General features: G+C 41.8%; 2 protein-coding genes across 9 annotated transcripts in view; one reads left to right on the top strand and one right to left on the bottom strand.

Moving 5' to 3' along the window:
- MFSD13A (major facilitator superfamily domain containing 13A) overlaps nucleotides 1-12855 on the bottom strand; it is a 34974-nt gene extending 22119 nt beyond the window's left edge. For 5 of the 8 annotated variants that reach the window (XR_006415453.1, XM_044437533.1, XM_044437541.1 and 2 more), the window contains exons 1-7: nucleotides 8425-12818; nucleotides 7567-7646; nucleotides 5474-5923; nucleotides 4526-4643; nucleotides 3865-3961; nucleotides 1267-1438; nucleotides 563-756 (exon numbers count right to left, since the gene is read on the bottom strand). Coding sequence is in view for 7 of the 8 variants with exons in the window: in XM_044437533.1 (XP_044293468.1) it covers nucleotides 563-756; nucleotides 1267-1438; nucleotides 3865-3961; nucleotides 4526-4643; nucleotides 5474-5923; nucleotides 7567-7646; nucleotides 8425-8589 (1276 nt within the window). In the remaining variant the exon portion in view is untranslated. The other 3 variants (XM_044437505.1, XM_044437553.1, XM_044437523.1) reach the window with 3 other exon arrangements.
- On the top strand, nucleotides 177-26089 carry CUNH10orf95 (chromosome unknown C10orf95 homolog). The gene is made up of 2 exons (XM_044437606.1): nucleotides 177-249; nucleotides 25260-26089. Exon 2 carries the CDS (start codon nucleotides 25324-25326, stop codon nucleotides 25981-25983), a length of 660 nt encoding a protein of 219 aa, XP_044293541.1. The 5' UTR covers nucleotides 177-249; nucleotides 25260-25323; the 3' UTR covers nucleotides 25984-26089.
- The last annotated feature ends 569 nt before the right edge of the window (nucleotides 26090-26658 follow it).

The raw sequence follows: 26658 nt of genomic DNA, 5'->3' as shown, positions 1-26658 counted from the left end.
CACAAATACAAATGTCCGTTTTCCGTTCTTACCAACTTGCTATCTTGGACAATTTCATTTTAAGGAAAAGGGCAAAGCTCTTTTCCCAAGAGTGGAATTGACCAGATTTGCTTGGAGAAGGATTCAGTCCTTGAAACATAAAGCTTCCTGCTCAAACAGGTTCAGTGGCAGAAAAAGATACATCTTTGGAACACCACCAGGATGCTGAATCTACTCAGAAGCAAGCATCCTAGCCTGCAGCTTCAAATGGTAAGACTTACTGGGCACTTTCCCTCCTATGATATCTATATGGTCAAACAAGAAATACTGCATTGTAGATGGAAAGTCTTCCTTAACATTATATTCACATTCTAGCAACAAATTCAGAAGTTGAGCCGTAAACACAGGCATATCTCATCAGCACGGAATATGGACTGCATGAGCAGAGCTCCTGCAGATAAAACCCACAACTAAAAATAAATGCATATCTTCACCTTCGTTACTTGTAGTTATCTGCAAACTCAGGACAGAGAAGCTGGCAATTACTATTATCTCAAGTTCCTTTCTATTGCCCATTACCTACCAGTGTAAGTGCACAGCAGCCAGGTGCCAATCAAAGGAGCAAAGGTCTGGCCCGGTTTGGTTACCAAAGCAACCATGCCAAATAAGAGGGCTGAGGCAGCCTGCTGCCTCCGATTCAACACCAAATCTTCATCCACCAGGTCAGTGACCACCAGGTTCAGCAGCTTGCATGTCCCTTCAGTGAACACACGGTTACTGAGCAGGAAGAAAAGTGAAGAGCGGGAGATAAGCTGGCTCAGACATGTGGACACAAACTCTTGGAGGATTTGCAAATAAATAATGACTCAGTATGAGAAACCCAGTTAATTAATACAATAGATAAAGACCAGCCATGCAACATCAGCCTTCCCCAACTTCATGCTAATCTGCCACAATGGCTAGGGATAATGGGAGTTATAGTTCAATGTATTTTGAGTGGACCAAGTTGGGAAAGATCGTTTACCTACACAGGGTAAGAACCACAAGGAGGAACACAGAAGCAAGTGGAAAAGGTCTTGCCTTTTTACGGAAATTCTCACTCAGGTACCACCTGGCTGACAAATCTTTAGCAAGGGTTAGCATATTCCAAGAAGAGACAAATAGGGAAGCATGCAACCAAAACTCTGGATTCTAGCTTCAGCTCTGTGACACTGATGCTAAGTCAAGCAGCTCAATGCAATTTGCAAAGCCCATTGTCCACACCCAACACCACTGCAAGTAGAGTACCTTGCTATGAAGAAACAGAGCAGACAGACCCAATCTGGTCCAGCAAGGAGCATAATCACACTAAGCAACAGCTTAAGGAAGAAGAGTCCTCGCACCACAGCATACACACCCCACCTCTGGCAGAGGGAGAGGAAGTAGAGGTTGTTGAGATGAGGAGCCACATAGGAAACACCTGAGGAGAAAGTCAAAGAGGGTCAAAGAGGACAAAACATACAGCAGTCCTTAACCCCAGCTGGTTGAGTACCTTCCATCTGGGGGCCTCATCTTCTGGCACTATCTCTTGTTTCACATTTTGGATTATGCCACCAGAGTTTTTAAGGTAAGAAATAGAAGTGGTTTGCCATTGCCTTCTTTTATGCAGCACTAACCAGAGTTAGCCTGAGTATCACTGCGCTTGTCTGCAAAAATCCTTTGCCAGTGTTGCCTTCAACTATCACTGCTGCCCATTAGCAGGAATATTTCTGCCCCATCACAACTGGAGATAATCATTCTCTTCTGCTGATGTGACCATTACTCCTGAAGAGAGTAGATGCATCTTAGTCTGTTATCTCAGCTTTGACAATTCTGCCTTGGATGTCCCTGCTAGGAAAAAAAACTAATGAAAGAATCCTCCTGGAGGCACTGCTGTTGGGTTCACTGACACACTCAGATCCCCTCACCACGTTAAAGGGTGTGTCTAAGAGGTTCTGTTCTCTTGGATATACAGTATATCCCCCTGAGGTTGCGGTTCAGTGTTCGTGGCTTCAGTCTTTCACGGGATTTTTCTCCAAGCGAGTCCTAGCCGATCTCCTTGCAAGTAAGCTGGCGCTTTGCCATGTGGCAGCTTACTCACAAGGAGATTGTTTCCTCCGAGTTTGGACTTGCTCGGAGAAAACGATCTCTGCACGCATGTACCCCTGCCCGTGCGCCCCTGCCTGTGCCTCGCTATGCATGTGCACCCACCCCCCCAGCCCGTGCCTCCTGCCTGCACCGCCTTGGCGGCCAGCGCCCACCACCGGCACCAAATTCGCGGTTTTTCACAATGTGTGGGTACTTTAGGAACATAACCCCCACAAATTTCGGGGGACTACTGTACTGTTTTTTCAAGAGTCAGCAAGACTGGAAAAATGCTATGTTAAATAAATGTCAAATAAAACCATTTCAACTTAGCTCCAGTTTGTATTAAGCTGGTATCTCTTTGTAGCTGGAAATAATGAAGTGATAGCAACAACTTTGAACAAGTGGCATATGCAGAAGCCTACCATAGCCCATTCCTGACATTCTCAGGATCCTATATACTAACAGCACACACACTGACTGGTTTGCACATAATGGCAATCATGAATTAAATAGCCCAAGAGTAGGAGCAAAGAAACCATGGATTAGGTCTGGGTTGTTGTTGTACTAGCAACCTATGAATGGGGTGATTCTGGGCTCTTAATTGAAAGAAGTGACAAGCATACCAGAGGCAGCATACTCCTTCTCACTAGGTTTCATCAGCAATTTGTAGGTTAATTAACCCTCAACTGAGATTGCATGCAAACCAGGTCATTCTCTGAGGGTGCATCCTTAGTCTGCCAAAACACTACCATTCATGCAAAAATGAAAGCTATCAGGTGGCTTGGGGGGGGGGACAAGATATGTGAATGTACAAAAATATTTAGAAAAAACCTTAAGAGGAGTGAAGACACACATTGCCACCTGCAGCCCTCCTTGCCCCCACCCATGCACTCAGACCAGGCAGTCCAATATCCATATTGGATATGTATGACACAAAATGTTGATTGACTCTGGTAAAGAAAATGGGAAACAAAGGTATTATTATTATTATTATTATTAGAACATTTCTATGCCGCCCCTTGCCGAAGCCTCGGGGCAGCTTACAACACAATAAAATACAATACAATACAAAAATAACAATATAAAATTAAAATTAATATAAAATAAATAAAAAATATAAAAGATATAAAAGAAGTTATAAAAGAAAAGAAAAGAAGTCGCCCTGGCCAGATAAATAAATAAATATTGTTAACAATTAAAATGACATTTAAATAAAAAGGTCTTCACCTGGCGCAAAAAAACAAATGACAGCGGCGCCAGGCAGACCTCTCTGGGGAGCACATTCCATAGATTGGGCGCCACCACAGAGAAAAGCAGAATAGAATGGAGGTAGAAGCAGAATGTAATGGAGCAGCCCAGATGAAGGCATGGCTGGCTATCAGAAGCACTTCACATTGTAACATTTTGTAGGTTCCAATTAAATTTTAATTGTTTTAATAAAGCAATCAAATTTGACACAGAATACATATAGTCCTACTTTTCAGTAACTGCAATGCTACCCTATACTCTGGGAACAGAGAGAGTAAATTATAGAGATGGTGGCTGTTGACAAAAGCTGTAAGCCCATCCTGATCTCTTTGCCTGATTTAATAAAAAAAATGAGACAATCTATGGAATCCTGCAACAGCTTTAACTGTCAATCCCTCCCCAGAAACTTGGCAGTACTAGCGCCACATCTGTCTGTCATTCTTCTTCACAAAAGAGTGGCATGATTGCACTAGTCAATTTGGAGACTCCAGTACTGAGCAATGTATCCTCTTTTTCCAACCTTGGACTCACCTAGCAAAAATGAACCCACAGACAGTGAGATATGATCAGACAGTAGATGTTCCAAGAAGAGAGGGAAGAAGTTGCTGTTAAAGTGGCAGTGAAAAACCTGTGAAAGACAACATTTGTGAGACATCTGTAAAAGGCAGTTAAAAGAATAAATGTATTAATTCGAACTGCACAAACATGATTCCAGATACATACATAAGCTATCAGGGCACAAGCAGCTTCATGGGGTTTATATTTTTTTATTTTATTTATTTTTCGATTTATATCCTGCCTTTTTCCTACAAAGGGCTCAAGGCAGCTTACATCTCCTCCTCCAAATAAATAAGGGAAGACAGTTCTTCAAATATGGATTTTAGGCCAACAGACTATCATGCTCTTTTTACATAGTAGGTTCTTGTGCTAGTTCAATTAGCTAAAGGAGAACTGTTTGTGCCAGTTCAGTAAAACTGCATTTTATCACACCATTACCTCCTAATCCACACCTTACCAAACATTTACTGAGTACTGTGGGCAGGAAGTTAATCTCAGGACAAAGAGAAAGAGACTTATCTGATCATGTGGGAGGTCATCTAGACCCTACTGGGTGAAGTGTCAGTGGTAGGAAGGTAGATTCCCATACAGCACTTAAAAATGTTGAACTACAGAGAATCCATGCTGCACCTACCTGTATCAAATTCATTGAGACAAACCAGAGAAAGTTACGATGCCTGGAGAGCTGTTTGAGGTAATCAGCCAGAGTGATCCTCTTCTGTTGCTGCCCTGAGGGACGGTTGATACACAGTCTAAAGAACAAATGGCTACATTTAGCCAGGGTAGTGTAATGGACTAAGACTTGACTTAGGGATCACAAAGTATTCTTGGACATGCCATTGTCTTAATCTAATCTTCCTTAGAGATTTTGAGAGGATAATAGGAAAAAGTCCCAAGGCAGCCTTACCTTGGAAGGAAGTGTACAAATGAATGCAAGATGCATGCACACACACATTCTTCACAAACGAGTCTCCCAAAACCAGCCTTTCCCAACCTAATGCCCTCCAGATGTTTTCAATGACAACTCTAATCAGCCCAGCCAGCACAGCTAGTGGTGAGCGATGACGGGAGATGAAGTCCAAAATGTCTGGAGGGTGGTATGTTGGGAAAATTCTGCTTTAAGAATTTTGCACCTGGTTTCATAAAGCAGTCGAAACTCTGGAGCAGCCTTCTCCAACCATGAGCCATCCAGCTGTGATGCACTTTAACTCCCTTTATTCAGCCAGCAAGCCCATCAGAGAGGAAGGCAGCCCTGGAGCAGGTTGAGAAGCGGCTGGTGTAAGACAAGCAGAGCCATGCTGGGTCAGACCAAGGGTAAATTCTAGACCATCATTCTGTTACTGTTATTTGCTACTATACTACCCAAGAGGGGAAGCTGTTTGGGCAGTTCATTCTGTTGTCACAGTGGCTCACCAGCTGCCTGTGGGAAGTCCACAAACAGAACATGAGCATGAGACCCTACTCCTGCTTATGTTTCCTAGCAACTGGTATCTAAAAACATGTAGAGGTGTCTGTCTGAAAGAGACACCTGTTGCATATTGACCAGTATATTTAAAGTAGCAGACAGGAATTATTCACTCACTCTTTTAAAGCAGCATTGTCATCCCACCTCACTTGCCCCTCAGTCTGAAACCGCTGCTTCAGCAGCCATGTGGCCATGCTAAACCCCGCAGCTGAGCAGCAAGCCAGAACCACACAAAATATCCGGAAGGAGAAAAAGTCCTCCTTGTTCCACACAGCATAGGATGTGAAGACTGAGAAGGAGCCAATGGCACTGAAGAGTGAAGAGTAGAAGTTGAGGCCAGTCCGGTCCTTTGCAGACACAGCAAGGTCGGCGAGCAAGGCATTCTGGTTAAGATCTACCATGGTGAGGAAGCTGTCATACAGGCAGAGACAGATGAGGAACTGTAAGCCTGGGGGCGCCCATGCAATCCAGAAAGCCAAGAATGACATTGCAAAGAGGGGGCCATTCTGGCTCAGTGCCCTGAGTCTCTTCAAAACAACTTCAGGAGTGGATATCTCCACTCCAGACCTATGAAGGAAGAAAGAGCTGGCCTGTGAAAATTTGTTGAGTTTCATGCAACAAAATCAAGTTACACACCACCTTACTGCTTTTCTCCTTGCCAGTTCCATGATACTTTTCCAGCTTTGCACTTTCCTTTCTGCTACCTCATTCGTCGGTGTTCATACTCTTTGCTTCCTGAATTCATTTAATTATTTCTTTACCTGAAAGCTTGTACCTTATTAAGGATGAAATGCCTTCTGACAACCAGTCCAGCAAGAAGGCTCACACTCAGCCTTTGAACATAGTACCAACTTTTTGTCCATTGTCCCTCTTTTCCATCCAAAATACTAATAGTGAAGTCATTCTCCAAATGTGGATTCGTATGTAGACACTATCCACATGCAAGAGGTGGGCAGCAGCTGGCTTTGGAGGAATCCAGAAGTTTGCAGATGCGCAAAGCCACAAACATTTAAGAAAAAATCTAGGCAGTGGGAAGGACTCAAACAGCCAATAGAATCTGAGCATACTCAGAAGCCACAGCATCCTGCCTGTTGGTGAGATGGAATGGAATATCATACATGAGGGTAAGCTGGTTACTCTGAACAGAAACTTTTCATGCTGTTATTCAACCCACTTTTTAATGTTCAAGGTGTGCTTCTAAGTATATTCCCTACATTTCTTGTACAGGCTGTAATGTATAAATTCAGCATTAAAGAACAAAACAAGCTGCCAACATTTTTAAGAGGAGGAAGTGGATCTGTGCAGGAAATACTTAACCGACAGGGAGAAAGTAATGAGATTAAATGCATCAAGAGGGTTAATCTGGATGCACCCTGCATGTATAATTAAGGGCACAATACTCTAGTCAGTAGCTGCTGTTTGGTCAGCCACTAGAAAAGGTGGAGCCCCCACTGTGATCTCCAAAAAGCCTTCTGAGGTTGCAGTGCCAACTGTGCCTGGGAGCCCTCCCTGTGTCCTATCAGGCAGCACTGTTCTTCCCATGCTGGTTGAGGCCCCTAAGATGGACGACCATATTTGAGAGAGGTGCTGCAGGGAAGTATTCGAGAGAGCAGGGACTGGAGAGGAGAGGGCTGAGGCACCACTAGCTTCCACCAAATCCAGACAGTTTTTTAGCCCCTCTTCACCTGAGGAGGATGGGAAAAAATTTAGATGACCAAAACTGTCTGTCTAAATGTTTTTGAGGGGAAGGAGAGCATGGAAGTAAACCTCACCTCCATGTTTCTCCTGCACTCAAATTAATGCCTGTAACCTTCTGAACACCCATTGTAGTAAAAAGTAGTGAGAATCTAATGACAGTCATACATCATCACCATTGTTAGTACATTGCATTTGTATCCTGCCTTTCTTCCTCTTGCAAAGAATCCAAGAAGCTTGCAACCCTGTGCAGAAGGTTAGGCTGAGAGGCTGTGATGGGCCCAGATCCACCCAGTGAGCTTCATTACTGAGTGGGGGCCTAGAACCTGGATCTCCTGTTTTCCAGAACAGCACTCTTAGCAACCATATTACACAGGCTCTCACGCTCAAAGAAAGAGGCTCATTTTAATTATAAATTACTTTTTGGCATGCAACTTCAATGAGATTGCCCTTCCCTTCATAGCAGTTAAGCTTATTTGACCTTTGACATGCACCATAAAAGAAACTCCGCTTACTGTTGTGTGCTAAGGAATACTCGGTCACTCAGCCAACCAAACAGAGGATCATTGAGGCTGTTCCAGATCAGAAATACAGTCTATAAATTGGAGGAGGGTGTGGGGGAGAACAAGACTATTCAGTCAGAATATTCAGAATATCAACATTCATTTCCTGTCACAGACTAATCATGCTCTTGACATAATAATTCTGTTACTCTCTACTGTGCTGTAAGACTCTTTGGTTGTTTTTGCTGTACTAAACTAACATGGTTACCTTACATAAACTGTTTCCTAGCCAACTATATTCAGATTAAAGAAGCAATAACTGAAAGAACCACTTATACCAGGGACAAGCAACATGTGACTTGTAGGCTAGATGCAGTGCCCCCGTGATTCCTCCTCCAATTTCAGGAGGATTAAAAAATGAGAGATGCAAATAAAATGGCATCTAGAAAAGTGTGCAAGCTCATTTTTGCCCTTCATGTACTCCATGGAAGCTATAGGTACCATTTTGTTTTAATTTGGTTTACATTTCCCCCTTATGTTGGCACCTGCTGAGGAGGGGGCAGCAACTGCAGGGAGGGCAAAAGTAGATTGTAAGTGCAAGTGTATCTTGCAAGTTATTGCTAATTAGCTTCATTGTCCACTGTTAGGCTTTCCCTCTATATCCATGTGAGTGCATGTGTGTGTGTATGCACACATGTACACAGACAGTTCAGTCAACTGAGCATAACATTTCACAAATCTAATGAAGTGGACTCTTATCTATGAAATGCGTATCTTAATTATTCTATTAGCCTCTTGGTGGATTCTAAAACTGTGTAGGTCTCACAAAGCAGGAAGGACAAATTTAGATTCTCAAAGTTCAAAACTTACCTCCCCAATCCAGAATGAAAGTTTATCGATCTTATATATGGAAACAAAGGTGTCCACATAGTAGAGGAGAAACACGTTGTGCAAAATAGAAACAAAGAGTGATAAGGATCCATAAACCACTGCCACTGGTAGCTTGAGGAGACATGCTAATAGCCTGAACCCCATGGTGGTTCACTCAGAGGCCTTGGGCTGCTCACATCACCTCCACTTCCAAGAAGGACTTTCACTCCAGTGCTTGCTAGCTTGGCCTTGGAACCAAACCCTCATTTCCCCTGTTTAAATTGACAAAGTGAAGCAGTTCAGTTTCTAGATCTGATGTACTCCCCCTGTCTTCTCCATATCCATTCAGCCTGCAATAAGAAATCCAAATGTAGACAGTTTCACTCCACGGTTTTAAAGGGGATTTATGATAGGATTTAAAGGTTAAATGTGTCTTACACTGGCAAAGTATGCTTGCTAAGCCAACTCATCATTTGTCAACAGCCTTCAGAGCATACCAAGAGCCTTCCAAGGTAGTGCTGTTCACTGAGAGAAGTGCTTACTCTTTATACTGTACTTTACTGCCTGTTTGAGATCCAGATTAGCAGTATCTATAACTCTAGACAGGAGCTCCACAGTGAAGCATGACTTACAGATCTATATGGAGACAACACTTGCAGAAACCAGCTATATCCTGGATAGTTTAGTTTAGAAAAAATAATTTTCCTAACATTGGAAGCAACCATGTAACACCTTAAGTTTACAGCTTTTGAAGCCAGAAGGTAGCCTCATTTGTATGTCTTAGAAAATAACAGAGTTTAAGGAAGCTGGTATCAATGGTTTCTATAAGAAGACAGTGAAGGGTAATGAGGCACCTCTAAAGGAATAATGTATAGATTTCTTTAAAAGCAAGTGAAGTAGCCCTTTTGCCCTTACCCATTCTAAGAGAAACTAAACCAACATGTGGTTTGTACATCATTATTTCCCAACATGATCAGAAGTTGGGAAAATGAGATTCCAGAAATATGTCTCAACATTACCCAGAAAACTGCTTTTAAAAAAGGCAATTTAAGGCAATTATTTAAATCCAGGAAGAAAAAATGATAGGCTGATTTAAATTACTGATTTAAACAAAGTTTCCCAGTGACATTTTTATGTTTCCTAAGCAACTGTACAAGTCTGACTATTGAACCATGTTGATCTACAAATAATAGAGTATTAACACTATGTAGAAAGAAAATTTTAGTCTGCATTTGTTAGTTTGATGTTATTAATTTTAGAACACATTATACAGTTACATATTACAGAATAGATCACTTAAACTAATTACTTTGCCAATTACCTGTATGACATTTAGTATTAACAAAGTGATTCGTTAAGAGAAGCTTGGTAATAATGAAATATATTTATATATTTCAAGACATCAATATGTTCTATCATAGCTGGCATGCAGCTATGATAGAACCAGATACCAAGAGATATTAAATACCTTTCATTTTGTTTAAGTGGAATGATTTGGTTTTATACACTAATCTTCATGTTTCAATCCATTCAATTGAAATTATGTCTATATTTGAGCTCCTCCACCAAAAATAATGTAAGTCGCACTACATGTCTACCATATTTCTCAGAAAGCAATAAAATGCACCACCACTTCCATCCACTTAACTTCTAAATTCCAGCCAGTTGAGCAGGAGGGATCTAAACCATGTACTGCTTCCAGAATGATAAGCACACTGCTCATGTGCACATACACACACAGAGTTGTTATTTTTGATTCTCATTTCAGCAACCCTTGGTGCGCCTAAAAGTCCATGAAAATGAAATAACCAAGTTATGGCACCTTGCAGGGAAGACACACTGAGGGATGAACATAGGGGAAATGGATACAATGGGACTTGGATACAGTCACTGCCATAACTTAAAGATATTAGCAGTTCACATCACTAACAAAATGGTAAGAGGCCAATTCTTGTACTGCATGGCAACTTGGGTATTCAGAGGTGGGCACATAATCTTGAAAACATTCACAAAGAATGTTATGACTATAATAACAAGATTATTAAAGTTGCTTTTAAAAACAATAATATGTGAATTAGAAATCAGTGTCCAAAGTTGCATTAATGGCAGAAAAAGGCTTTACAGTAATTTTTCAAATTTGTTTAAAGGATTTTCCATGGATAACTTGCTTTTCACATACCAAATTGCCCAGCAATGATAACTATTCATATGTTACCACCACTGCAGATTGGAAACTATCCCAGGATTTACTAAGCTGTTTCCACTGAAGGAAGACAAAAGATTCCCTTATGTCTCAGCAATGTTACCTAACTTGTTTAAATGCATGTGAAACCATTTCCTCATACAAGTAAGTCAAGTCACAGCTTTGACTACTACTTTAGGAAGCCTTTTCCACCTACACATCTATTAGTTAAAATCCCGCCTGAGTCATTACTAAGAATCAAACTATTCTTAGCTACAATTTAGCTAAAAAGAAAGATGTTTAGCAGTTTGAGTTATCTAGAAAACCAAACTTTGTCCCAGAAGATTCATGGGTTTATTGAACTTAATGAATACAGTCTTTTATGTCATTTGTTTGAATGTCTACTATCTAGCCTCTTTTGGAACCTGAATGAAGCATTAAGAATTTTCCTGAAAAGAATTGAAATATTGCTAGCTCATTTTCCATGGTACCTCTTTTAGACTGTAAACTACTTGGAAGCAGGGACCCGTTCATTTTTGTCTGGATAATAGAGAACCCTGTTCAGTGATGACACTGTATAAATAATAAGGTATTTCCAATTTCCTTATACTGGGCCTAGTTTGGGAGCTATAAAATAAATAGGAGAGATAATAGTAACCATGTTCACATATTTGTTCAGTCCTAAAATAGGTACTGCTTGAGTGTGGGTTTTCACATTTTTCTTATACATAAGCACAGTTTACTTTGTTTGAGGTTTACCCTGGAAAACACCATATTTAGGCATTCAGAAGTGGGCTAAATACCAGCATACTGATGTGTTTTTGGCTAAACTTGGAGACAAATCCAAGTGGCTACTGGATTTGCTATTTTCAAAATTTGAAGAATCAGCCAATATAACTTTGCCTGGACAAGTCCTTGGTGTATCCTGAAATCTGCATGCCACCTAATACAGTCTACTCTTTGTAAGCAACTCTTCCTCCATTCTTCCTTAAGTAGGTTTTGATTTGGTCTTTTTTTACTTCTTTCTTGGCTGCAATACAAATGACCACCCAATACAATGCTTTTTCTTCATAATAAAGAGAACAGAAAAGTAAAAACAAAATAAAACTTTGGATTATTGTTTTCAGCAGTGTAGTAAACAGCCCAAAGTGCTTTGGCTGTGGGGTGGTATAGAAATGCAAATAAATAAATAGAAAAGATTCTGTGTACCTGCCCTTCACAACTTCTCCCCCACCCCCCATACTGTTTTGTAACAGTTTGTCAAGCATACCCACAATTTTTGTACATATTTGATTGTTCAAAATAAAAGCTCTGTCTGAAAGGGATTTTGCTCTTACTGACCAACTTGGCTGAGGGTGCTAACTGCCCACAAAACAATCCCTTGCACATTTTTCTGGAAGTAAGTCCCATTGAACTCCATAGAGTTTACTTCTAAGTAAACCATGCACGGGATTGCAATATCCACTGCTACCGAGCTTTTAAGGCGGAAACAACTGGAAATTCTATCTGCATTTAGCGGCTTCAACATTATCTTTCTAAGACTACTGGGAATTACACATTGAGTTGTCAAGGGAAGGGAACTTCACTTTCAAAGCCTGTTCGTACAAAAGCTAAGAAGGGGGGGGGCGGCCTTTGGGAAGAAGAAATTACTATGAATACTTTGTATCAGTTGCTAAAGGCATGTGTACACCAGCCCCTCACCAACACCCACCCAACCCACCGTGGCATTCTTCAAGGCTTAACGAGCTTAAGCTGCAATCCTATACCCACTTACCGTGACAGTAAGCTTCATTGAACACAGTGGGGCTTACTTCTGAGTAGACCTGCACAGGACTGCACTGCTATTTATTAGGCGTGCAAAGAGCAGAGAGGAAATGATTCTTCGATCCCACTCTTTAGGAAAGCAGGCAGCTACCGAAGGGAACGCACAAATACCTCAAGAGTGGGAACCTCACTAAGGGGAATGAAACTTTAGCGGCAGTGGGCGCCGCGGACCCAAGGCAGCTAACGGTTCCTCTAAAACCGTCCATCGGCAGACATTCGTTCTAGAACATCTGCCGAGGAAAACCACTATAGCACAGGCAATTAAAATAGAATGAATGGGAAATACCATTCTACAGGGAGGGTGGGGGGAAGAGAAGGATTCGAATAAAGCTCTTTTATGGACAGATCGTCATACAAAGGAAAGCAGCGGGGGAAATAACCGAGAGCCCCTACCACCAACAGTACCTGTCTCTCCAATCCGACTTCGCTCTCTTCGTTATCAGCCGTGCGCAGCCGTACTTGCCGCGAGCTCGTCTTCCTACAGGAGCGTCAAGCAACGCCTACGTGGCGGCCATTTTTGATACTGCCTGCCTTTCTTTAGAGGCCATCTTGGATGTGGGCACCAAGGCGGCTTCCTCTCGGCAATTACTAGCAGAGGAAGATGTTGAAGTCAAAGTGCGAAGATTTCGCTAAGGGCCCCGCGCTTTGGTTCAAATGCCCAGGCTGTTTAGTCTTTAAAATGAAATCTTAGCCCTTATACATGGTCTATATGGTATTGCTGAGTTTACATGGACTCTTGAGAACAATTTTTGAGACTTTACCTCAGAACAGATGTAGTCAGTACTTTAAAAATAAATTATATGGACACCATTGAACTGTTGTGTACATTTAAAAGTATTGCAGAAATTTGATTCTTTAAAAATGTATCCATTAGGACAGGAAATCTCAGTGTTTATGTAACTCAGCCTCAATGCAGCAGATGATCTGAATTTTTATTATTTAGTTAGGTGCAAGTTATCTGACCAGTGTTTTATGTGATTTAAGCTTTTAAATGCTGGGTAACTAAAAAGGTTACTTCTAAGCACATAAGTATAGGATTGCACTTTAAGCTGGACTTGGACTGAGGAGACCTTCAAAGAAAACTTGCCCTCTCTAAATAAAGTAGGACATGTGGCAAATGCAGTATATCAATCAATAAATAGTGCATGTAATTTTATTTGCCCATTGAGCCTTAATGAAATGAGCATTTTCAGAGTCACATTTCATAATTAAAAGTTGCTCTGGAGTAAGAAATGTATTGCCGAAGCACACTACAATACCTGGAATAAAATCGTCTTTAAACCAGTTTAAATTAAACCCTCAAAACCAAAACAGTCTGAAAACAATGGGAGACAATGTTAAAGGAAGAACAGCAGTCAGACAAATCCTTTTGTCTCTTTCCTGAAAATTCAGCATCATGCATGAGTCAGAGGGATGTGGTTATTCATTTAGCTTGTTTTAATATGTCTGACTATCAGTTGTTTTTAATGCATTACTCATATATCCCACTTGGCTAAGAATGATATCATATAACAGCCTTATGACAATAGTTGTGCAGCAACTATCAACATTATCTGATACACATATGATGGAAGTAACAGTCAGTCTGACACTATGCAGTTTCAAACCCAGGGGCTTCTCATGTTAACCAGCTGCCCAATGGAACATATTAAAATCATGGCTGCTTTTAGACTGAGGTCTCCTAGCATTAAAAGTTAGTGGGCCATGTGCAGTAATCTGATCTACCTTGCTGTAAGAACAGAGACTAGTGAAGCAGCAGAAAAACACAGGAAGGTTATGTGTAGGCAACTATTCCACATAACTGCCCTGTAAATTCTGGGAATGAGGATGAAGCACAGTGATGCTGCTAGGAAAGCTTCTTCTGGAAATACCCTTTGTATTCCTCAGGATATCTTCAGTTCAATAGCAAAGTAAAGCTGCTATGCCACCTAGTGGCAAGAACAGTTTCACTTCTCAGCTACAGTCATTTATAGATGCTGTTAAATCTATTAAAATATCCACAAAATCACCAACTCAGAACCTCAAAAAGATTTAGTTCTAGTTCCTGACTCCTAGCTGAGCAGATCAGAGGAAGCAGCCAGCTGGTCTAGGATCTCTGAGGTACAAGCAGGCAAGTTCCCAAAGAACAAGTGACCAGGGAGAGCAAACAGGAGTTTGGTGGTGGAGTTCAGTGGGGGAGGTCCTTAACCTTTTTCTTTTCTCCCTTAGTTTTTCCTCCCTTTGTTTTCTTCCTTGTAACACACTCCCATTTACTCGTAGGACTATATTGTTAACTTTCAAGAAAGACAGGAGGAAGCACGGGTTGTTACAACAGACCCAGCAAGCTAGAATCAAAAAGGTAGCAGAAAGAATGGACTGAGAAGACCTCCCAGTAGTGGTGACCAGCCATGTCTGTATTATGTTTATTTTCTTGCCAGAGGGCAACATGGCCTACACATGTAAGAAGTGCACACTAGTAGCTCTGTTAGAAGAAAAGGTGAAAGCACTAGAGCAGCAAGTGTCCAACCAAAATGTAATAAAAGAAGATGAAGAGTTTTTAGGCAGAGTGGTGGAACTGTAACAGTTCAGTAGAGAAGCTAGAAGTGTAGCTAGAAGCAGAACAGTACAGAAGCTAGAAGTGTAACAGTAAGTTGAGAAGAATCCTGAAGGCACAGAACATGAGGAGGAAAAGGGTGACAGGTGCAGAAGAACTAGGAAACACTTTGCACCAGCGGAAGCAGTGGAACTCCTAAACCATTCTCAGTTACTTGAGGATGAGATTGGAGGACAGCCTGCTATGGAAGAACTGAAAATCATCCCATGCAACACTGAACATGAGGCTAAAGGTCACCAAGTAGTGGCAATAATACCAAGGCTTGCAAGAAGAGTAGTAGCTGTTGAAGACTCCCTGTTGTGTGGGATGGAAACACATGTATGTCAGGAAGACCTGTGGACTCTTCAGGTATATTGTCTTTCTGGAGGGCAGATTAGAGATATGACTGAAAGACTGCCAGGGCTCATACATGTATCCCTTTCTTCAAATACATGTGGGAACAAATGACACTGTCAAGTGGAACTTCGAATAAATTTTGCCAGACTTTGAAATTTTAGGAAGGAAAGTCTAGAACTTTGGGGACCAAATAGTTTTCACCTTAGTACTTCCAGTTCTTGAAAGAAGAATAGACAGGGAAAGAAAAATACTTCAAGTAAATGCCTGGCTGCAAAGCTGGTGCCAATGTGAAAGATTTGGATTCTGGGACCTCAGACTATACTTCCTGGAAGATGGACTGCTGGCAAGGGATGCGTTGCACCTTACAAGGCCTGGAAAGAATGTGTTTGGCCACACCATGAAGAAGTTTATCAGGAGGGCTTTAAACTGAATCCTACATGGAAGGGGGAAGTACACCTGAGCCTAAGAACAGTCAAAGGCTTATGCACCACAAAAGAAAAACAACAGTGCCCAATATTAGTCTTCCAAAAATGTAGAAAGAAAGCTAGAGTATAGAGCACTTGGTCTTCAGTCTATATACACTAATGCCCAGAGTATGGGAAACAACATGAACCTGAACTCTTAATAGTGGGGAGTGAATACGATCTGATAGGCAGAACGGAAACTTGGTGGGATGACTCCCATGACAGGAATTCAACAATTGAAGGATATAACCTGTTCAAGAAAAATAGAAGGAACAGAAAGGGAGGCAGAATTGCAATGTTTGTTAAAGATACATATCTCTGGACAGAAATAGAGGAGGATGAGCTTAGTAGCCCCATTGAGAGCATCTGGATTAATATAAATAGAGCAAAGAATAAAAGGAACACAGTGATTAGAGTCTGCTACCAACCACCCCGTCAAGGAGAAGACAAGAATGAAACTTTTGAAAAGCCAATTGCCAGTGTTTTAAGGAGGCATGATATCATCATTACGGGGGACTTCAGTTTCCCTGATATCTGTTTGGCAGAGACAAATTCTGCCAAACATGGCCCCTCCAAGAGATTCCTGATTTGTCTTGCTAATAACTTCCTCTGGCAGTAAGTGGAGGAAAGAACAAGAGGAACAGTTACCACATTTTTCGCTCTATAAGACACACCTGACCATAAGACGCACCTAGTTTTTAGAGGAGGGATCCATGGAAAGCTTCCTGATAATCACAGGAACATTCCCCATCACTTCCCCATGGGCTTCATTAAAAGACGGGTTGCCATTTGAAAACACACACCAACCTGTGATTAACAGCTCTCACCTGTGCCGGAGGAGGGGGGCGGAGCAGGGTGCACCGAGCGTGTGCCGGCCAGGTGTGGTGCAGCCGGGCTGGCAGCATGCCGGCAGTGGTCTTCCGGGCGGCATGGCGGCGGCAGGTCTTCCAGGGTGGTGGGGTTGAGCAGTCCGTCTCTCCGTGCGGCCAACGGGTTAAAGGCCGCGGCTCCTCCTCCTCCGCACCGCTCCCCCTGAGCGGCACAGCTCTCACCTGCGCCGGAGGGGGGGGTGGAGCAGCGCACGCCGAGCGCGTGCCAGCCAGGTGGTGCCACGTGGTGCAGGCGGGCTGGCAGTGTCCCGGGCATCGGGCACACACACATTCACTCTATAAGACGCACAGACATTTCCCCTTACTTCTGAGGGGGAAAAAAGTGCATCTTATAGAGCGAAAAATACGGTATCCTTGACTTGATAGTAACCAACAGGGAAAACCTAGTGGACAAGGTGGCAGCTACAGGAACCCTGAGTGGAAAGGGCCCATTTCACACTAGAATTCTTAATTCTAAATGAAGCAAAAGATAAATGTACCCTGGATTTTAGGAAAGCCCATTTTAATAAACTCAGAACAATGATAAGCAAAGTCCCACGGCAAGTGACTAATGAAAAAGGAGTCGAAGATGGGTGGGAATTTTTAAAAAAAGAAAATTCTAGACACAATTACAAACAATTCCAATAGGGAAAATGGGTAGAAGACAACATAAGAAGTCCATGTGGCTTCACAAAAAGCTTAGAGATGGTTTAATTGTGTGGAAGGGGAAACTTCAGTAGTATGTCATGCACAAGTACAAACATTTTATACCTACTGATCCTGCCCAACATTTCTCTTAAAAGTACAGTCATGTTCCTCACTGGCCATCTTATTGTAATCCTCCTTTCTATATCAAGTCTTAGCCCAGAAATTTTTTGAATAAGCATTAATAATGCTATTACTGGCCACTAGTATGCTAACTCCCACTGGTGTTTGTCTTGCAAACTTAAAGCTTTGCAGACTTAAAACTTTAAAAGTAAATTTGACAAAAATTTCTTTTGATCCCAGAGTCTATAGGCTTTTTACATGAGGCTGTTAGTCCATTGCATCTGCTTTGATTTTGTCTCCTTTCCTGCTTTTCCATTATGCAATCTAAAGAGGGTACTGTTTGTACAGCAGAAGTCAAAATAGTGCTTCTTTTCCATCATCAGAAATATTAGCCCATTCTTCCTGCTCTTTAATACATGCCAGAACTGCTGCTGCATGTTTCTACATGAGGCTGTTGAGCACTGTACCTTCTTTTTGTGCAGAACTGAGATCCCAGCTCTACTTTTTCCTGCTTTTCTGAACATAACCTCTAGGCGGCACTATGCTATGGTGCAATAGCTCAAATTCACACAAAAAAGGAAACTACCTTTTTTTTTTTGCTTGCAGGAGAGGAAATGAAAGGACACGAAGATAGTGTTCTTAAAAAACAGAAGTGAAACTGGGAGATCACAATATCATCTAATGAACTAGTAAACAACATAAGTAAGGAATCACAGGGGCACAATAAATGACTTGAGTAGAAAAGCTCTTAAGCAGAAGTGAAACTGGAGAATCATGGTTTCATTTAAAGGACCTGTAAACAACCATGTGTAGGAGTAAATACCTCATATTAAAATGTTCTATGACAAGAGAGAGCTTCCGTTGTCCATACCACTCTATGAGGCAGTTCCACAGATTGAAATTATATTTCTGAGGTGTGAGTGGGTTGCTGTTTAAAAATCTGCAGTCAAGATGGAGTGAAAGCAAAGGATTCCAGGTCAGATAAACTATTTCGACCACACCAGTGTAAGCAAATGTTAAAATGTCTCATTTCTCTCCAATGCATGTGATGGTGGACACTTGTCAACAAATATGCCTTTATGTCATAATAAATGTATTAGTTTTTAAGGTGATGTAAGTCTCCTCAATGTTTTTGCTGCAACAGGCCAATGAGAGAGCTACCCCTCTGGAAAGTGCTAGATCAAGAGAGAGGAACCTGTCTTGTTCTAGATATTGTTGGATTCCAGCTTCTTCCTTCTCTACCCATTGACCATTCTGGCTGTAGCTCTGAGTTTAACAACATCTGTCCATTTGAATATTTAGGCACTTGCTGAGGGTAAAGAGTTTTTTTGTGAAAAATTAGCATACCAATACATGCCCATGAAAAATACCTTGCACTGAACAGCATTTGTGCCTCTGTGGTCATGCTATTAAAAGCAACATAGTTTAGGAGCAAGAGAGATACAAAGCATATGTGTCACAGGGTGGAGGAGAGGATGTAAGATAATATAGTTTGTAGTTAAGTTTGTATATTTCTACAAAGAAATATAGTTTGTAGTTAAGAGTTGTGGGGAGCACATAGGGAAAAGAGAAACCATAAGCTTCACAGGATTAGGATCCCGTAGACAGGGAAAGATGAATGGCTGAGACAGTAGAGGAAGATGTGTTTCCCTCCTTTTGGGGAAAAATATTGTGTACATAGGTACTTATCAGACAGAACTTTGGCTTCAGCCCTCTAATTTTGTTTATGTTGGGTTGTATTCTTCATGTTCTTTGGCCTAGTAAATGAGGCTTTATGTAAAGTTGCTAACGTTTTGACTTGCTTGTTCAATTATTCCTTTGACAAGCTGTAGCTTTTAAGCTTATTTCTGGAAGCCCTTCAGCTGTGTAACTGCATCCTTGGCTTGATGCTATCAGATTTAGGGTGTGTGAAGCCTTCTTTCCCTTTCCCTAGATTGCTTCATAGTACTTTTTAAAAATCACCTGTAAAGCAAACTGTGCATTAACCTTCAGTCAGCAGTAATTCTTGCCTTTATATTTCTGGACATTCATGCATTTGATATACTGGCATCATCTAGGCATATCAGTAGTATCTTGTGAACTCTGATGAAGCAGAGTCTTCACAAATCAAGGAAAAATGTCCAAGATTAATTAGAAACAGCTCATATAGGATACATTGTAGGTGTGCAGTGTCATGTACCAGATCAGGGCTACAGGTTTTCAGGTAAGTGATTTTGGCCCTGTCCTGGATGGGGTTGCATTCCCTCTAAAGGACAGGGCTCACAGCTTGGGAGTGCTCCTCGACCTGGAGCTGTCCCTGGAGGCCCAGGTGGTGATGGGGACAAGGAGCGCTTTCCTTCAGCTTTGGCTGACCAATCAGCTGCGTCCTTACCTGGACGAGCACTGCCTAGCAACGGTGACACACACTCTGGTAACTTCCCAGTTGAACTATTGTAACGTGCTCTACATGGGGCTGCCCTTAAAGACTGTCTGGACACTTCAAATGGTTCAGAACAGAGCCGCTAGATTGCTGTTGGGAGCTGGTCGTTATTCTCATATATCACCGGTTCTCTATCAGCTTCACTGGCTTTCAGTTGAAGCCCGGGACCAATTTAAGGTGCTGGTAAAGGTTTCCTCATGACATTAAAGTCCAGTCATGTTTGACTCTAGAGGGTGGTGCTCATCTCCATTTCCTAGCCGAGGGAGCCAGTGTTTGTCCGCAGACAGTTTCTGTGGTCATGTGGCCAGCATGCGAAGTGCACGGAATGCTGTTACCTTCCCACCAAAGTGGTACCTATTTATCTACTTGCATTTATATGCTTTCGAACTGCAAGGTTGGCAGGAGCTGGGACAAAGCACGGGAGCTCACCCCATCAGGCGGATTCGAACTGTTAACCTTTCGATCAACCAGCCCAGCAGCTCAGCAGTTTAAACCACTGTGCCACCCGCAGTCCCATGGTGCAGATATTGACCTGTAAAGCCCTAAACAGCTTGGGATCAGGATACCTAAAGGAACATCTTTTTCCCTACATGCCCACCTGCCCTTTAAGATCAGCAGCAGGGGCTTTGCTCCGGGAACCCTCCTTGAAGGAGGTTAGGAGAGAACATACTCAGGGAGGGCCTTCTCTGCGGTGGCGCCCTGGCTGTGGAATGCGCTCCCCAGAGAGGTCCACCTGGCGCTGACGTTATATACTTTTCGGCACCAGATCAAGACCTTTTTATTCTTCAGTAATTTTAATGTCTAATATTTTAACTATGTTTTATGCTCAGTTGTGGATTATTTTGTATTATTTGGGTATATATGTATTGGATTTTGACTTGTAAGCCATCCAGAGGCCTGCAATGTATTGGACAGGGTAAAAATACCCAATTAATTAATTAATTAATACAGGAGCTGTGTGGGAATCCGTATATAGAGAAATTTATTTCTGTGGGTCTGAAGCAAATGAGTTGGGCATACGTTTATCCCTTCCCTAGTTTTGATCCCTCTCTGGGGTGGTCCAGTTTATGCTGAAAACATGTCTCAATGGCAACATTAAAATTATGAGATAGCATAACTTGCTGTCTGGTTTAGGTGCTACAACAAGATAATCTATAGAACAGATGTACTGTACATTTTTCAACATTTCCTGTCTTAAAAAAAGAATTAAATGCTCCCTGCAAACAGACAACCAGCAGACAAATGGAACAGGCTATGCTAAAGTACCATGTCTTACGAGTATGATATAACAACTCTTTATTTGTATCGAGTTTTAACTGACCAGACCTGCACCCACTCCAGCCAGGTTTGAGTCCTGGCATCTCTCATTTTAGATATGATACACCAATGAGTAGCAAATTTCCTCTCTGAAAGCATAGAGGGACAAAGCCCTTTTTATTTGGATTTTTGAAACTGGTTTGGTGCTAAGAAAGCTAAAAGAATAATACTCAGTTTCTCCATTTGTCTTTGTGGAGTGCTTTTCTAGTCACCTGTGAGGTCCCCCCCGCCCCGCTAATTGTAGATGGGGGTGGGGCTGAACTTAACTGTCTCTACCTGTGCTTCATCAAGTCTGTGGTTGTTGCACTTTGCTTAGAAACCATGTTTCCTTGGTACATGGCCTGAATTGGGAGGAGCTAGGCATAGTTGCTACAATAACTCTTCAGAAGTCCTACAGCAAGAGATCAAGCTGCTACTCTGACAGGGCAAGGAAGGGGAGCACAGTAAGTACTAGAGCTCTCTAGTTGGTTGCCATGATGTTCTACCACGCACACCCCTTCCAAGAGGGCTGCACCTGGTTGCTCTCAATTTCTTTGCCCTTTTCTTCTAACAAAAGTACCTGGGGGGGACCTCTGGAACTGAGAACTGTTTTAGGCCTAAAGAAGGCAGATAATTGTGTTCACTTGCTTGCATCTTGTGCTATGCTTTGACAACTTGCTGCTAGCAGTTGTTGGAGTGCCATTCTCTGGAAAACACCGTGCTGTAGGCCAGCAGTGTTGTTGGTTCTATTTTTTAAAGGAAGCATTTCAGCCCCACATGATCCCTTCTTCCAACTCCTTACAAGGAACTGAAAGGGTGTAGGTCTTTAATAGAGTGTCATATGTGGGGTTGTATAGCTTTGCTATCAAGAGTAGAATCATTAAACAGGAAGAACTGAATGGGTAGGTGTGATTGGAAGGAAAGAGAGAGCGAGCTTGAGGACAGGAAATATGTGGTTGTGGGTTAGAACCCATGAATCTGGGGTGTCATCATTGTCAGGGACTAGCATCTTGGAGCAAAAAGACAGATGGAGACAGCCAGAACTAGAAAGTGTTAGGGTGTTCTGACATAGTCTATTATGTGAGTTGGTGGGTGCTACTGGGGGCATGTTAATCAGCTAAAGCCTTGACTGCAGGCCTGCAGAAATCTCTTTGTTGCTATCCATCTTGGAGGCCGTTGACTAGATCTTAGTATTTAATCAGTTATAGGGGTCTCTGCTACCTCCTTTGCATGCAGTAACTTTGTGAACACTGGGATGGAGAGTGACAGAACTTTGTATTTTCCATCTGGCTTGGATGCAGATTAACTAATAGGATGCTTTTAATATATTAGCTGCTTCCTCGTGTCTAATTACCATTCTTATATAGTACTGACTTGCTAAATCCAAATGCCCAAGCTAAGGTCACAAGTACAGTTGTTAATATCAACCCTTTATCACCCTATCTCCTACTGTGCTGAAGCCATCATGAATTTGGATCTTGGGAATGCTTAAGCATGTGCGCAAATAATGGATTACTTGCCTTACTCTTTTCCAGTTACAGTCTGAGAAGTGTCAACAATCAATGTTGTGTTGTGACTGTAGCCACAGTTTCGTGTTACATAGCTTGTTTTGTTTTCACCCCAATAGCTGGTGGTGGGAGGAGAGACTGGGCAGGGTTGGGACTGCAGCATGGGCAAGAGTGGTTTTAGCTTTTTTCCCCCACCACAGTCCTGGCTGGAATTGCCCCCACACCCCCCCCCCCCTTGTGCCTACTATTCACAATGTAAGGAAATTTCCCCACTGGTGCATTTCTCCTTTTGCAAATAGGTGTGTAAACAATTTGAGTTATGCAACACAGGACTAAACACCCTTTCTGCCATGCCATGATCTCTGTTCCTGTTTGGAGAAATAGTGCTTAGGCAATGTTAAACTACATTAAAATCGTTGTATCTAATTTGGCCTTGGCCATATATTCTCTGACGTACAATAACTTATCTCTTTGCATTGGCTTGTAGCAGTCCCTGTATCCTGGCAAAGCAGGTGCATGTAAATAGACTCCTATATAAAAAAAGTTTTTGTGAATGCCTGCTGGTTTTTGCCTATTATCCAACATCACTGTGTATAAGTGAGACATGTCCCAACAAGTTTCAAAGCCACATGACTATTGTATATTGTTCAGGGCACATGTTATTATGAAGCTCTCTTTCTTAGTCTTTCACAGTCAGATGTGTGACAAGCCCTTTAACATGTGATTTGGAATGATTTTCAAATGTGGTGCATTGTGATATTTGAGGTTTATTGAGAGCTGCTTTGGGCAGTCTTCCATGGAAAAGTAGAATAAAGAAGCAAAACTGACTGTAGTCAACCATGCTTTTCAGCAGATAAGTGTCAGAAAATCCTGGAATTTCAATTCATGAGGAGGAAATAAAACTTGGGTTCGTGGGAAAGATCAAGCGTTCAGACCATCTGTGGCTTTATTGTTTGGCCCAGGTTCCCGCGGTAGACTCACGATAATGCATTACCAGACAGGCAGAGGTAAACTCGCTGCAAGGTTTCAGTACAACTGCAGGATATTTTATACCCTCCTGGTCACGTACACAGGTACAGAGCAATTGATGACAGAATGCAGACATTACAATAAGATTCTGAGGTCATCATGGTCATCACATATAGAACAGATAAAGGAAGATCAGCCAATCATACAGTGACAATGAGATTACAATATTTCTAATTGCAGTGCATTGACACTTTAGTTGAGTAACTTGAACCCATCTCCAGGTCTGCTTAGGCATGTAAATTCAAGCTACTGAGAAACTATTCATTAACTCATAAGCTCATCTAGACTCAGACCCTAAGTAATGTATCCGCACCATTCTGAATGGCCTGGGCACATGGAGCCCTCTGGGCTAGCAAAAGATACTTCCTGGTAAACTGTGAATTCCAACAATGATTATTTAATCATTGTGAAGGTATATAATATATATTTGGACTGAATGGCCTGTCTACTGTAGCTTACAGCTAAAGATGAGAGAAAGGAGCGGGGGAGGAATGCCATTTTAAACAGTGACTTAGCTTGGAAAGCTGGTGCTTTTGAGAAGGAGTACAGGATTGATTCCACAATGCAAAAGCACACAGAAGCAATGTTTTTCTGACAGAATTTATCCAAATTTTCCCAACATATGCATGGTAGAAAGCAAAGCAAAAAAAGAAAAACACCTGGATTTTATTTTGCTAACATCTTTTGCAGCATATCTCTGCAACCATATAAGCATTTTAATATCTAAAATAAAAATTGAGATGCTCAGCTTACTATTGTGGCTAGCCCAGCATTGTACACCCTTACAGAACTGAGGCATACACCCAACCCTGTATATGAAGCAGTCGATAAACTGAAAATGGACATTGTAGGTGTGTGTGCTTTTGGGAAGCAGCTTCCTTCAAAACTTAGCTTTTTGTGAAACCTTTGGTGCAGCCTCTTGGTTTCATACCCTACTGAAACAAAACCTAAACTTGCACAAGTGAAACAAATATTGTTCCCTGCCTCCCTTTTCTTCCCTGGTTTCTGTCTCCTCTCTAAAGCACCATGCACACTGATGGTGCTTATAAAAATTGCAGCTTAAGATCTAAAACTTTCTGCATTTTTTATATGTTGCCTACACATATCCCTTTGCAGCAATAAATTCATTTAGAATTTTGCATTTGAACTAACCTTGATTTCACTGTTGGCATTTTAAAGTTGCTTTAGAAAAATGTATATATGTCTTAATCCAGGTTTTCTCAGTCTTTCAGTGACCTAGGCTTCTGTGTATAGAACTGGGTGTTTTTTTGGATAAATCCTATGCTACTTATTTGGATATGTGAGATGCATTCCTTGGTTTTAAAACTATTGGCACTAGACTTTCATCTGTACTGAGGATGGAGAACATATGGCCCCCCCCATATGTTGCTGGACTCCCATTGTCGCTTACTATGGCTATGTTAACTAAGGAGAATGGAAGCTGTAGTGCAACATAGAGGGCCACATTTTCCCCAACCCTGATCTATATGAACAGGTTTGTGGACTATCCTTGCCTTAGTTCAGCATCTCTTACTTTACCTTCACAGCCTGGTAGAAGCCTAGATGGGATGCTACATGAGGAAATGACACTTGCTTGAGAAGAAACCGTATATGCTCTCTAATACTATGGCTCAATATTATCCAGCCATGATGCAGACATCTCCTTATGCATACCTGTCCCTTGGGTCAAGTCCTATGCCTGAAATGCCACATGCCACCATGTTCCATCCTATCCACTTACACAACTTCTACAGCAGGCCTCTTGCTGTGATTATGGACCACAGCAATGGTTACAATGACAATCCAGCAAATCAAGTGGAGTACCATCACATCCATGGTGCAAGTCCCTACTTCTGTCCTTATCCCTTCTGGCACTTCCCCCAGGTGAGCCCTCTTCCCCTGTACAACCCTTATGCAAACCATCAACTTTATGCAGCATACCAGAGACCAAGCTTTGACGCATGGCCTGAAGGGTTCACCTTGAGAGGAGAGCTTCGTTGGGGTAAGCTTGAGAGGGTTGTGGGACCTAGGAGGGACTTGCCAGAGTTTGTGAAAGATGATCTCAGAAGGGTGTATGGCACCTACCCAAGGACTGATGTTAACATAACCTACAACAATGGGGAATTTATTGTGAAAGGGGACCCACGAATAGGAGAACAAGAATACAGGATAGAGAAGAGAATAATCAGAAAGCAACCCACCCCAACTTCTAGTGAAGCTGAGGACAACAGTGAAAACCGCCGCAAGAAGAAAAAGAAATCAAAGAAATGATGGAGTTGGTTCAAACCATACTGACTGAACAATACTCATGTGTTTACATCCAAGAGAGCCAGCATTAGTGATGCTGCAAACGGCACTATAAGCACAAAACAGAAAATGGGAGGATATTTTTATAACTAGTGGCTGCAGGTTATTGGGGCTTGTGTATTAACTGGTACTGGGGGGAGGGGTGCTTTAAGAAATGTTGCTCATTCTGCCAGCATATAGAACTTTTAGTGATTCTGTGATAGTGGTAGTAGTAGTGTATTTATATCTATATGACTGTAACTGGAATGGTGGCACCCTTTCTTACAATTTAACATTATGTGAATTCTCTCTAATCCCTTTCAATCAGAGATCTCTTTTGACCACCCCAATCCCATGTGTGTGAACAATGGCTTCTTAACTAAATAACCATGGTGTGATTACTGTGAAATCATTTAGAAACTCAAGGAGATTACACAAGGTGTAGACTGAAGATGTTTTCATACATTGTGATTTCAGGTACACACAAGGCTCTCATGGGAAGAGTAGTTTTTAAAAATCAGCAGAAATTAAATTTACTGTGAATCTCACCTTCTGTAATTTAATCTATGTCACTGGTGATTCTTTCCTAAACTGTGGCTAAGACCAGCATTGTAGAGACTCTGTAGGTTGTGCTTGGCCATCAGCTTGTAACCTAATATA

The sequence above is a fragment of the Varanus komodoensis genome, unplaced genomic scaffold, assembly GCF_004798865.1.
Source record: "Varanus komodoensis strain SLA01 unplaced genomic scaffold, ASM479886v1 scaffold1, whole genome shotgun sequence".
Lineage (NCBI taxonomy): Eukaryota > Metazoa > Chordata > Lepidosauria > Squamata > Varanidae > Varanus > Varanus komodoensis.
The sequence above is the reverse complement of the archived record's forward strand: the minus strand, read 5'-3'. Positions and strand labels throughout refer to the sequence as shown.

Excerpts from the sequence above, each read along its gene's own strand:
- CUNH10orf95 (XM_044437606.1), top strand. The coding sequence starts at position 25,324 with ATGCTCTCTAATACTATGGCTCAATATTATCCAGCCATGATGCAGACA.